This window comes from Falco biarmicus, chromosome 3 (genome assembly GCF_023638135.1).
Source record: "Falco biarmicus isolate bFalBia1 chromosome 3, bFalBia1.pri, whole genome shotgun sequence".
Lineage (NCBI taxonomy): Eukaryota > Metazoa > Chordata > Aves > Falconiformes > Falconidae > Falco > Falco biarmicus.
In genome coordinates, this window is record NC_079290.1 from 66,383,297 (window position 1) to 66,396,928 (window position 13,632).

A 13,632-nucleotide genomic window follows, 5' to 3' on the forward strand; every position below is an offset into this window, starting at 1 on the left:
CAGTAACTCAATTTAAATTAAGGTGATACATAAATGAAGACCTGTCTCTGTCTGGCTACACTGGAAACAAAATATTTCATTACCTAACCCATTTTTGGAGCGAATGGTGAGAATTGTGAAGGTATTTCCCAAAAGAGGTTTCAACAGCTCATCCTGGATTACAAGTTGAGAGTTCACCAATAAACATGATTTCAGAAGCCTGGACACAGACGACAAGTATTGAAGCAGTAATAACACCTGTTAAATATTTTTAAGACGATAAGAAATAAAGCCATATATTCGCACCTTCCACATTTTTTCACATTCCTTCAACTGATGCATAAAATTTTGTATTAACATACACACTTAAAAGAAATAATAGGATATAAATTAAAAATGGTTCTCCTCATTTTTACCATAGAAGATGAAACAGAATTCGTAGTCTGGAAACACATGTGTGAAATCAATTTTCTAGTGACAAAGAATAAAACTCCTTGTGAGAAAGGTATGACTTTCATTATATGTACAGCACCATAGCCTCTGGAAGCTCACCAAGAAAAAAATTAAAATGGTGATTAATATTCACAAATATACATGTATTCCCTGAAAAAAGAAACTCAATTTGAAGCTTTAGGAAAAGCAATTATTCCTGACATATTTATTTATTGTCACAAGATTTCTGCTGAAACACATTTTCTTAATCACCTGGGTACCTTTCTTCAAAGTACATCTGAATGCAGAGAAGCACAAGCTTTAAAATGGTGCTGTGCCATAAACACAGTACAGAAGTAGTTCCATTGGCAGTAACCCTATATGATTTACACACATAAAAACTAGTTGAGAACTATGTAAGTTTCTGCAGAATTGGAGACAAAGCAAAGTAGCCAGGTTTGTTGCACAAAATAAATATGCAACGTGTCAATAACTCTATCTGGCTTGTATTTCAATACTATACAAATCCTATTATATTATTTCTAAACTCAGTTTGTATTTTTAAAACACAATTGATTTTCAGCTTGATGGTTCCAGGTATAGTTCTAACACAGAAATTAATTGTTCTGTGTTGAATATAACAAGGTTTATTTTCTCTTAAACCTTGTCAGAAGCACAGATTCACATGAGTGTAGCCTACAACAGTGTATCTATACTATGTTAATAAATATAGCTTATGCAAATTAATTAATTTCATAATTTGAAACAATTAGAAAGTAACAAATGCTTCTCTAACCTGAGCTTTTACATATTCTGTATGACATGGATGACCCAATGGAGCTTTCAGTTCCAAGATACATCTCTCAACCAGATTAGCACTTACAAGACTAAAATAGAATAAAGTTGATTAGAAATATATACTTAAATAATTAAACATTCTACTAACTTAACTTTCCATAGAAAAGAACATTTTCAATAAAGAGTAAAAAAAATTATGAAGCACTTTTTTATAACAGTGAGGTTTAGCAGTAAGTCTAGTGCAATGGCAATTATAGTAGCAGGAAGTTATTTCAAGTAGTTAGACTAACATTAAATTCCAATGGCTGTTACTGCACTGGTAAAAACTGCTTCTGCGTATTTGATTGCTTATTTTTTTCCTGTAGAAGAATAAACAGCTTTTTAATAATAGTATTCAAACAAGGGCAGGTGTGGGGTTTTTTTTTCATTAACTGCAGTATGAAGAGCAACTACAAAAACTCTTGAAAGCCTTAAAATAAACTGAACTAATTTTCATGCTTCACTTCAGAACTTCCAAACACTTTCTATAGATGAAAGAATTTGTAATAGTGCAAGTGGAAATGTGGAATACAATTTGAAGACTATTTTGAAGTGGTTCCTTCTTTAAAAAAGAAATAAAACACTAGGGTCTATTGTCCAATACTTTCCTAAACCTGGCAAGCCCTTGGTTCATCCTCAAAAGATTGCACACAATTCAAAGAAGTACATCATTACATGAACTGAAAATATCTGCAGTTCTGAATACTTGACTAATATACTGTTCTACTAAGGGAAAGAAAAAAAAATTCAAAACATTACCCCTCCAAAAAGGATGACTAAATGGCCATCTACAACAAAACCCTAAAACATTATCAAAGCAACACAGTAGTCCTGTAGAAGACAGACAGAATAAATGGAATCCACAATATGACTGTCTTTTTGGGGAGGGGGTGTGTAGTAATCTGAATTATTTTCTTTTGTCAATTGTATTTTTTTAAAAGGTATCTTTGAACACTTCAGAAGCAAGAAGCGGTCAATATATTTAACAGTTTCGGTGAGAAACACTGGTAGATATTTCAAACATTACACCTCTATTGTTAGACCTCGTTTGTAGTTCAGCAGTTATTGATCTCATACCTGGTAAGAGCTGGTAACAACTGCACTTGCTGAAGAGCAATTCCAGTATCTTTTGGTGTGACAACCAGCAGATTGTGCAGAAGGGTGCAAACAGCTGACAAAAGGGCAGGTGTAATTACAGCATGCTGTTTAGGCAGAGCAGCAGACATGGGAGAATCATGTTGACTTGGACATTCTGTTGTGGTTGTATCACTTTGACCTAGAATACGTTTAATAAAAAATAAAACCCACAAAAGATGAAAGTAGTTAAAGCTTCTTTACAATAGAACAAATCACTTTTTATTTTTCTTCAAATATCCAAGTTCCCTCTATATTTAAAACAGTATATTCCAGAACAAGACAAAAAACCAAGCAACCACAAAATCATATACAGGAAAAGTGTTATTTAAAATAGTTTTGAAATACAATGATCCTTCCACAAGGCACTAATAATTGTTAAAATTACATAGTAAATTTGGAAAGATACAAATTTTCACTTCTTTACGTAACAGGAAAATATTTTATATTTGTAAATAGTACCCTTTACATGCATTATTTTATATATTTTTTTACATATCTACATTATCTTTCTGCTTTTAAACCTATACATCTCTGTGTGTGTGCACACGCATGTCTGTATGTGACAGCTTCATCAAAATTTATTATTTTCAAAGGATGACTGGACGCCAGGAATAGAACCTAAGTCTTGAGTTACATTTCAAGCAGTATCAAGCATTTTTACTTATTTCTTTCAAATACATATCAACTTATTTCATTTTAAAGAAAGTGTTTCATGTTTGTCTTCTGAAACACTGCTAGAAGCATCAACAGTGACTGTTACAGCAATACACAAGCTTTATTTGCATGTACAAATACTGGAATATGGGCAGGCTAATACATCATATCCATCATTATGTACACAAACTCAAAGTTTAACTTACCTTGTGCCATAAGCCGATCAACTACAGTTTCAGGAATAAAACTGGTTGAATTTGTTGCCTGAAGCTCAGTAACACTCCCCAGAGATGCAGACAGAATCTAGGCAGCCATAAAAAGGAAACTAATTGATTCCAGCCTCCATAGAGCCAACTTCTATTTATATATTGCTTAGGAAGGAACAACCCACCAAAACCAACAAACCCAAAAAAACAAGAAAGATGTAAAAATTATTGTTCAAAACCAATTTGATTAAATTTTGTTCACTGTATGTGTGTAAATATACATATATTTTATAAACATCCAATAACTGAAACTATTGAAAGATCTGCAATATGAACAGCCTGAAACATTTCAGTTAAAAATGTCTCCAATGCCCATGCTACTGGAAATTCCTCCTCTTCATCCCTCTTCTTCATCCATATAATTGACTAAATCTACTTTTGGACAAAGATAGAAAGGCATTACTGAAGCATTTAAACTCAAATTTTTCATGGGCTATTTGCTCTGCTGAGAACATCAGCACTTGCCCATTTGTAGCACGATGCGCTCAGATAAAAATATCACAAGCACATTAGTCATCAGCCAAAGTTGACTTCCCAGCATCTTTCTGACTTAAACTTAGTCCTTAGTACTTCCCTTAAACTTCGTCCTGTGATCCATATATGTATTCATTTCATAGTGAAGGTACATTTACATGACAGTAGATAGTCTTACTGTCATACTACCATGTTCCTGCTATCAGTTCTACATTATCTATTATTAATTTGGCATGCTTTGGAAAGTTCTTGATGCTCTTGCTACTGTGTTTAAAACTACAAGCTTGAGATCAGAAGACCTAGAGTCTCCAGCTTAATAATATGCTTTTGTGACATGACAATACTTGTGACCTGTTTCAGAGTTTGGGAGGTAAGTATCTCCCATGTCAGGACACTTTTTCACTTCTGTTTTGTTTTCTAGCTGGACAACTCAAATCAGATAAATTTTCTTCAAGACTGTCACTATACAGTGTAAAGAATACAGAACATTGGTGAATCCAATGAAATCCCAACACAGTCACAGCCTGAAGGATGTTATTAGATTTTTCCTCACAGTGAGCTTTCTAAGGGAGACTGAAATATTCCAAAGGTTTTCTTTTTAAAGTTTTATTAGAATATCAGTTGGAATATTTTTTTACCTAAGAAAGTGTCAAAAGTGGCTTAATTGACAAAAAGGGTGGAGGGAAGAAAATCACAGATTACTCCCCTCCTTGCTATTGTATCCTTGCAGTAAGGTCACTGCTTTTCAGGTTTGGCTTTGATTTACTTAGCAGCATTTTGACTTACAGGAACTCTCTACTTAAGTCTTTTCTTGTCTCCTAAAAGGTTTAAGCCCACCTCCCACCCCCATCACTTCCAAATATTGTTAGGCTTCTATCATCAGATCTTTACTTGAGACCACAGTCCCTGCATGAGCTAAAGGTTGCCACCTCTGTGCTGTAACTCCTTTCTAACCCCTGTTTTCCTCTGGCATCCCAGTATTGTCCATCATACAGTCTTGAACCTTTCTCCTCAAGCGTGCTCATTGCTCCTCAAAAATCCAGAAGATTATTGTAACACAGAAAACAAGCCACAGTAAAATTTAGGGTGCATCTCTGAAACCCAGGATTCACATATAGCTTGGGTCACAAACACTAGGACATGCTTGGCTAAATAATTTTCTTGTTAGCAAAACACAATACCAAATTGTACTGACCAACTGAAATTCAAATTTTGTTTAGATTATACAAATAAAAAGATATTTGCCAATTGAATAAATTATGTAAAGGTTCATGCTTGCTGATTTAAATTATTATTAAAATCCATTATTTATATTAAATCAATCCATCTTGACACATGGTAAATTTTGCATTTATTCAGCACTATCTTTCGATTCCAACCATTCTAATAAGTGACAAAACCATAAAATTATAAACCCAAAATGTAACTTCTGACAGTCCATATGGTTCTTCTGCAACAAGTAAAGCTCTAAAAGGAATTATTACTATGCTGAGTCATCTTAAAGATATTACCAGAATTATACAAGCTTTCACATATTAGTAAGCAGTATTGTCTACATTGCACAATAATAGTTTCTCCATCTTTTATAATTGTCTAAACACTTTGGGCAAAGAAATAAAAACAAGTTCTTAAGTATGTTAAAAAATAAATAACCAATAAAAGCTTTATCTGGTTAGAAAGATATCAGCTTCCTGCACTGATGGAACATTTATTGGCAGTTGCTTCACAGTGGGACGTGGGCTCAAACCAGAAAATTTCTATCTTAACAGAAAACATAGTAACACAATGAAGTTGTTTCTACAATGTTCTGCCTTACAGGAAAAAAAAAAAAATATTACCACTTTTATAAATCACCTTTGATAAGGAGTCTAGGACATTGTATCTAGTAAAGAATATTTACTACTGCCAACATATTCTTTCTGGGAGCAATGAAGCATTCTGTTTAACAACAGACTTTGGAAGAGGGTTTTATTGGGGAAAAGAAAGGTTTGTTTGGGGGGAGATGATGACTGCAGATTAGAACTAACATAAAAGAATACTAAAAATTGTCCGAGTGGAAACACAGGAGAAATGTAAGGGGTTTGGTCTCTACCAACTAGATATGAATAAAAGGTCTTTTCTTAACTTCTAGTATAAAAATCCCTCTGGCATTGCTTTAATAGGCTTGCAGTGATTAATTCTATTCAGTTCTCTTTTCAAAGATTTAAATCACTTAACTGTATAGCACTTTGGTAACCATGGTTCCAGAAAATAAAGCACACACTTTTATAAAATAGCAAGAAGATTTCATAGGAAAGAATGGCCAGGACTTAAAACTATCCCAGAAACGTTTGTAGATCTTTAACTTGCACCATCTTTAGCTCAAGTCTAAAGAACTGCTCATTTTGCTAAGCTGTCCTGGGCACAGAACAGCCCTAGTGTATTTATGCACTGTGAAGGAAGTTGGTATCTCCATGCTGCTTGGTATTCTCAATCGTACATACTAAACACAAAACAAACATGTTAAAATAAGAGTAAGGATTTGTCCTCTGAAATGACAACATAAGATATTGTTTAAATTATGAATTCTATAAAAGACAAACCTTTTTAATCTTCTCAGAATTGGACTTTTTTCAGTATCCACATTCCAGTTTACAGAAAAATAAAGATAAATTTGACAAAAAACTGCAATCTGCTGAGATCTTAAAGACACTAAATACAGTGCATATGAGTTAACAGAGTACAGACAATCCAGCTATGCTGCTGTCTTTTGCATGACCTTGAATCATTGATTTCAGCCCCACATTGCTATTCTTCGTAAAATGGACAAAATTGTATTTATGGCCTCTGCAAGACCTCTGACAGACTATTTTATAAAATTAAGTTTTAAAAAAAGAACAATTTCTGCCATTAATATACTTGCTTTATAATTTTCTCAATTTTACTTCCTTCAAATTTGGGGAAAAATTTTGGGATGGGGAAAACAGATGAAGCCAAGTAGTAATTTAGATATTACTTTCACTAAAGGTCATAGAAACCCTGTATGAAATCAGCCTTTGATAGCAGATAGCTCAAAGTATTGATTACATGAAATATGAAAACATAGAAAACCAATAGTGCCTTTTCCTTTTTGTCAGAACTTTTTTTCAAATATATATATATATAGAAATCCAGCAAACCTTTTCACAGGGAAAAAAAAAACCCCACAAAAATCAGTAAAAGCACATCACTTTTGCTTCTGCAAAGATCTTCAGTATATGGCTTACTGAAGAAAAAAGCAGCTTCAGCTTCCTAGACCGATATTCATGAAGTGAATGCATATGGACATATTTAAAAGAGCTTTTTAATTTGTTGGAGTTTTTTTTAACTTTATTTAAACATTAGAGAAGAGCTTCTGACAGAAACAGTTCTACTTGGTTTGATAGCTGGTAAATCTAAATTATTTCTGGCTTTTGTCAACAAATCTGTACCATACACAAAAAAAAAAAATAAAAATATCCCTTCAGTAAGACCAGCAGTCGGCCTCCCTTCTGTGATGGGGAAAGCATGCCATCTAGTGGGCTTGAAATAACTGCATCTTCCTGGTACCATCAATACATAAAATTTAGAGATAAACCTCTATAAAGTCTTGGTAATGACTTCATAGATTTCTTTTACTTATATATCAAAATGGAAAGCTTTGGGCCAAACTTTAGGATCATAAAATTGCAAATGCCTGATTTCAGGACAAGTTGGAATTTTATTTTCAAACTCTACTAGATGGACTTTAATAGTGATTAACTGCCCTCTGAAATACAGTTTGCATTAAGCCTCAGTTCCCTTCCTCTACCTTTCTTCTCCTAGTTAATACTGGCATCAGGACATCAGACCTGTACATCTTGCCTTCCAGCTTGGAAACTTACTCTCTGCCATGTCAGCACTGGTATTTTTTTAAAGGTAGGAAACCTGGTTAATAAAAACAAGAGTTTAACACTGCTAAAAAGGTCCATGAAGGACAAACAGAAATAAAATTAACTTCTATAAATGAGAATCGAAGTCTGTGTAAAATCTTCATGTGTATCAGGGGAAGATGAAAACAGAAAAACCCTAAACTGGAATAAAATTCTTACATTAGATACAAGAGCATACCCTTAAGAAATATGAAGTCTACAACATCTGGAAGACTGATACAAATTGAGTGTATCTTAGTATTACACTGTGCTTTCCATTTTAAATAATTAGTTGTCCGTTTGCTAAAAGGAATCATAGAGTTATGCCTTTATAATAAACTATGACACTACTCTACACTTATAAATAAAAATACATTAATTTGATCTAATAGATTCCAAATTAGTTTGTCCTTTTTTTAAGCTACTGAAGCTGAAGCAATTTCATGTAATGAACTCAGGCACAATTTTAAGTAGATAAGAAACTCAACCCTGATAAGAATTACTGAAATTTAACTTTTCTCTGAAGTAACATGATCAAAATGATTAAATTTGTTCAACTCTTATTCCTATAAGAAAGTGGCACTCAATTTTTTCAGTAAAAACAATTGGGAAACAATGGCATTTAAACAACCTGAGATTCTTATGTAAACGTTTTTTTAAGCAGTATCATGTTAGCATCTACTTCCTGATTTACATGCACTTTAATTTTAGTTTCAAATATTCAGATTTCAATACTTGTGTTTAAAATAGCTCTAAAGTTTCTTGGTGGGTTGTTTTTTTTTAATCAATGAAAATCAAATTCATTAATAAAATCTCTGAAAAAAAGAAATTTTAGCTTAAAACTAGAGTATACTTTCTCCTCAATTATTAAAAACATGCCACATAGCAGTAACAGTTCTATATTTATAATATAGAACCAAAACAGTAAGGAAAAAATTTCATTGTGAAATATTTTGAGACAAAATTTCAGTACTGGGTTTTCTATGTTTTTTATCACAATCCACAACAAAACTGGGCATAACATTTTTAGTCAATTAAAAAAAATAGTATCTTGTGCTTTATCAGTCCTTGTCATATCAGTACACCTGTTTAACAGAAAATAAACTTCTCAGCTATGATATTATGGCTTCCATATTACATTAGATGGTTAGTCATAAATCAAAATCTTTTAAAGAAAATATAAAATTATTAAAATGGATTTTTATGCAACATAGGAATTATGCTTCAGTTTTTGAAAATACATGATTCTTATCAGGCAACTAATGTCATAAAAGCTTCCTCCACAGCCTGATGTGATACTGCATATCTACTCTGGAACTGTAGGAATGTATTTGAATTTCTTTTCCTTTGCATTTGCCGTCTTGAAAGACAGCACATGTTTACAGCCTTTCATTGCAGTAATCATCCTAGCCAGAAACAAATTTTTCAAGCAGCCACCTGCTTTCTTGTATTTTCCATGTCTATTTTGGGTCTTCCAAACACTTGTGCCACTTTTATATTCTATAAAAGCATTTTCAGAATCTAGAGTTATTATGACACAGAGTATAATTTTAACCCAATGTACTTATGTGGCTTTGATTGATTCAGTTCTGTAGTTTTGTAGTATAAATATAGGTTCACTCTGAAAGGACATTTTTGATAAAAGCAGCAGAAATGACAGCTATAGGTGGATAAGACGGCAATTTGTTAATAAATCCAACTACGAAGTAAACTCTAGAGACTATGTCATACTGTGAAAAGATACAGAATTCAGCACTGCCTCATGCATTTAGCTAGTCAAGGTAAGCTATTTTATTTACTTCTGCTCGGGTAAATAACCATACACGTTTTCTTCAGGATATTAAAGCCACTTCAGAGTAAATTTCAATTTAGTTGCAGCTTTTTAATTTTCAGTTTAATTTCATTTTTGTTTTGTTGGGTTTTTTTCAGCATTTGTAAAACTGCTAATTTTCTTCAAAGCATTTCATGAATAACTGTATATTTAAGATAAATATATTACTCTGCAAGTTACCATAGTTTCAGATGTTGACTGAGAATGTGAAGAATGGCTTTGACTGGATGGACCCTGCCCAAGATTAAAAGAATCATCAAAATCTGTAGGAAAAAAAAGAATAAAAATCAAAAATGAACAAAAAAAGTTCTCTTTTGCGTTACTACAAGACCAGCAGAGAGCATAACAAGCTTTTCAAAGGATTGTTTCAGTGAAACAGAAAAGTAGCCAGCCACAGTTATCCTTCTGAAAATCTCAGAATATAACCCTTCACACATCATACTTATGAAGTCTTACTCAGCAAATCCCTTGAATAAACAGAAACTGAATAAAATATAATTTTCAGCACAACATTAAATAAGTCTGGGAAGAGCTACACTTAGCTCAAACTGCAGTTGCATAGCCTTTAGTCAGTCATTTGAAATAGTTCAGATTGAGTTTTATTTAAAATGCAATAGTACAAAAGTATTGAAGATACTGGGGTCTCACAACACAAATATAATAGATATCCTCGACTTCAAAAAACTTCAAATTCACATTTTAGGAGAGGCAGTTTCAAGAGAACCCATATTCATAAATATCATGAAGGCAGAACTGCTTTGTGAATCTGTTTCAGAAGAAAAAAGGCCAAGAATTTAATAGCACAAACCTGTAAACAGGTTTTGAGGCTTTCATTTGTTTAGAAGAATAAAGCACTACATAGAATAAAGCACTACATTTCATGGATTCTGAGTGTCTGTATGTGTATGTATGGGACTTCTATACATACATATCTTAGATAATTACTAAACCAAGCTAACTAATTTTATTTTTAATATAACTTTACAGATGAGGGTTTTTATATTCCTGAAAAAATGAGGAAAATACACTGGGGGAAAAATTACAAAAATGGTTTCACGAAGATAAACTAAAGCAAGATCTTCTATTAAGAGATTACAAGGGACCTATTAAAAAGCAGAAACAGGTCATCATAGATAAACAACACAATCCTGAACATATGAATGAAAGACTTAAGTCTTTCAAGCACTATAGTTTTAGAGATGGAGCAAACACTATCCTGTGTTCCATTTTTTAAATAAACAAAAAATTTGTTTCTTATTCTTGAAATATGATAGATTATTCTTCCCCTTTATTTCAAAGCTCCTGGAAAACCACTTTTTTTGGATTTGCTTTTCAATGACCTGATAAAATCTGTCTCAACTGCTCACTGAAAAGTTCTACAATCCTGGCGTTCAGTGGCTCTTAGATATGATATTGCATCAGCTAACAAGACTATCAAGCAGCACAAATAAGAGGGACATGGCAGGAGTGAAATGTGTTGGGCTGAAAAAAATTACACTTAGAGATAAATAAAGCAGCCATAGAAGGAATTGAAGACTTTTATGGCTGGAATTTTGTATACTGCTGAGGTACTTCACTGGTCTCTGAGTGAGTTAACCAAGAATATTTCTTTCCCTTGTGTCTGACAAAGTCATAACTTGGTAGGGGAAATAACACTCCTCTTCTGTTCGTGTTTCTGTAACCTAAGTTTAACAGAAGCAGACCTACAAGAACTGTTTAAATCTGTAGCCTTGGAAGATGGAAATACAGGAACAGGCACACAAAAAAGAAGGAAACCAAAAAGAATAAACTTACTCATTTTCACTCCTTTGTTCAGTTTTTACCAACTGAGCTCTCTGAAGAATTTCCTAGCTTTCTAAATTTAAGATCATAATATGTATTTGGAAAAGAATGTGGGTTCCCACAATGCATTCCAGTAAGACTTACGAATATTATTCAGAAAACAATTAGTCAATGAAAAAAGTCAGATCTAAGATACTCTAAGGGTGTATGGGTTGAAAAAAAATAAAGCTATCTCTGTATTAAATTTGATCAGCCTATGAACCAAATCATATCTGAATGTCTTAGAATGCAGATAAAACTTCAGTATGAGTAGGAGTGGACTCCAATATACATATTTGAGGTTGAACACATCAAGAAACAGAAGTTGGAGTCTTGAAACAGTCCATACATGTCTTTTTCCTAAACTTTCATTGTACTGGTCTGTCATAAAGTCATAATTGTGAACAGTATTTTACCCCCAGCATTTTGCAAGAAAGCATACTGCATAACCAGTTACACCTTTTACATTTGTAACTTTTTAAATATATAAATAACAGCTCAGAACTTTTTCTGAGATATGTTACACTAGTGGCTTACCTACTTAAATCCTCAGAGCAGTATTTTGACTTAATGGCATATTTAAGTGCATGGTTTATATATTAATTTTCAGTTCTGTTTGCAGTAAGAACTATTTGAGGTAAGTTACTCAATACTGTAAGTTATTTAACTAAGTTTAAAGTACTACAGGATTACATTAACATCACTCACCAGTTATACCACCTTTTTGTATGATGAGGTTGTCTTCCTTGGAAGAATTCAAATCAAACGTATAGCATCCTAGGTAACAATGTTTCACCATCTGATTTACATGTTCATAGAATCTGCAGTGATACAAAAGGGCCTTAAGTGCAGGTTTTCCTGTCTGAGAGAGGCCAGATTCTTCATCATGTACACAGGGACCCTGAAGACATGAAATTCACAAACATAATTTCTTAGAAGCAATGTTATACATAAACTGTTAATAAAAAAAAAAAAGTCTAATATTGTGTGTGTGTGTATACATAGCTGGTTTACAGGCTATAACTAATAGATCCCAAAAATCAAATGTAGATTTTGTTAAGGCTGAGCTAAAATCATAATATTTTTTAAAAGCTGTAACGATTTAGCAAAATTGAAGTAGTTATTTAACCCCTGAGAAACTTGTTAATAGCTAAGTACAAAGGCATGGAAAGCTATAAATGGATGGTTTTGATACAGCAAATGCGTCAGAGGACTTAGCAATTTTAATTTCTCATTTAATTCTACTTATACATATCAACTCATGCAAAAGATTTCTTTCTAAAAAGAGCATACTTGCGCTAAGAGAACATTAAATACCCTGAAAAGGTCATCCTATTCTAAAGTATACTGCCATTACACTACAGTAGCCATGTCAATCTACCATGATAAAAGATTTATTTAGAAAACAAGACATAAAAAGAAAGAAATTCTTCTTGAAGAACTGTTTTCAGTCATTTCTTTTTAAATACTGACTTCAGGGAAAACTTTCTAGAGCAGTGGATTTACACCTGAAAAGAAAGACTTCGTAGTCTTATCTCAAACAGTTTGATTTGACTGCCTTTGTAACAGTATTTCTGCAATGTTTTCTGCAGAAAACAAGAAGTTTTATTAAGCTACAACATAACCTGGTTTAGACTGACCATAAAAATTAGAAGCGTTAGCTGGTCTTTTGCCAGCAGACTGAGCAAAAGTTGAAACCAATTACATCCTGGAAGGCAGTTTTAGGAGGCATCTTGCAGTACTTCAAAAATAAACTAATTAAAATTATAGCAAGAAGATTCATCAGTGCTAATTAGAAACTTCCTTTGGCAGTCAGGAAAAACCAGAGGTAGACCAACTGCAAATAAGTAATTTGAAAACCACTATTTGTCCCCAGAAGGCTCTAGATCTCCCCCAACCCCTCCATTTACATTGAAATTAAGCTTACCTTCCATGAAAACAAAACAAAAAACAGATCAAGTAGAAGCAGTAAAACTATTTTGTGTTATAGGATAAGTTATAACCTGAGTTTTAGATGGCTACCGTTCATTCTTTTTGGTTTCTGTAATATACAGACAGACTATTTTCACTATTTGCGTTTTACGCCAATTAATGGAGAATCAGACATGACCAACAGTTTGAAGAAGAATGTAGCATTTCATGTAAACTGTTTATGATGAATTATAAAACTGTACTCATACACTGTCAGCAATATATTTAGAATGTATCAACTACAGTAAATGCATACTTTGGAACTTTTGTTAAATTTAGTCAGAATTTTACAATCTAGAACTGTCTTTGCCAGTTTAAAAAG

The 13,632-nt window shown here is 32.9% G+C and overlaps 1 protein-coding gene across 5 annotated transcripts in view; it reads right to left on the bottom strand.

Annotated features, from left to right (window-relative positions):
• The window catches only part of RTTN (rotatin), an 89,802-nt gene that overhangs the window by 24,116 nt on the left and 52,054 nt on the right, over positions 1-13,632 (bottom strand). For all 5 annotated transcript variants that reach the window (XM_056332081.1, XM_056332080.1, XM_056332082.1 and 2 more), the window contains 6 exons: positions 12,048-12,240; positions 9,699-9,781; positions 3,246-3,342; positions 2,326-2,524; positions 1,208-1,298; positions 84-237 (listed from right to left, as the gene is read on the bottom strand). In XM_056332081.1, the coding sequence (XP_056188056.1) occupies positions 84-237; positions 1,208-1,298; positions 2,326-2,524; positions 3,246-3,342; positions 9,699-9,781; positions 12,048-12,240 (817 nt within the window). The remainder of the gene's footprint in view (positions 1-83; positions 238-1,207; positions 1,299-2,325; positions 2,525-3,245; positions 3,343-9,698; positions 9,782-12,047; positions 12,241-13,632) is intronic.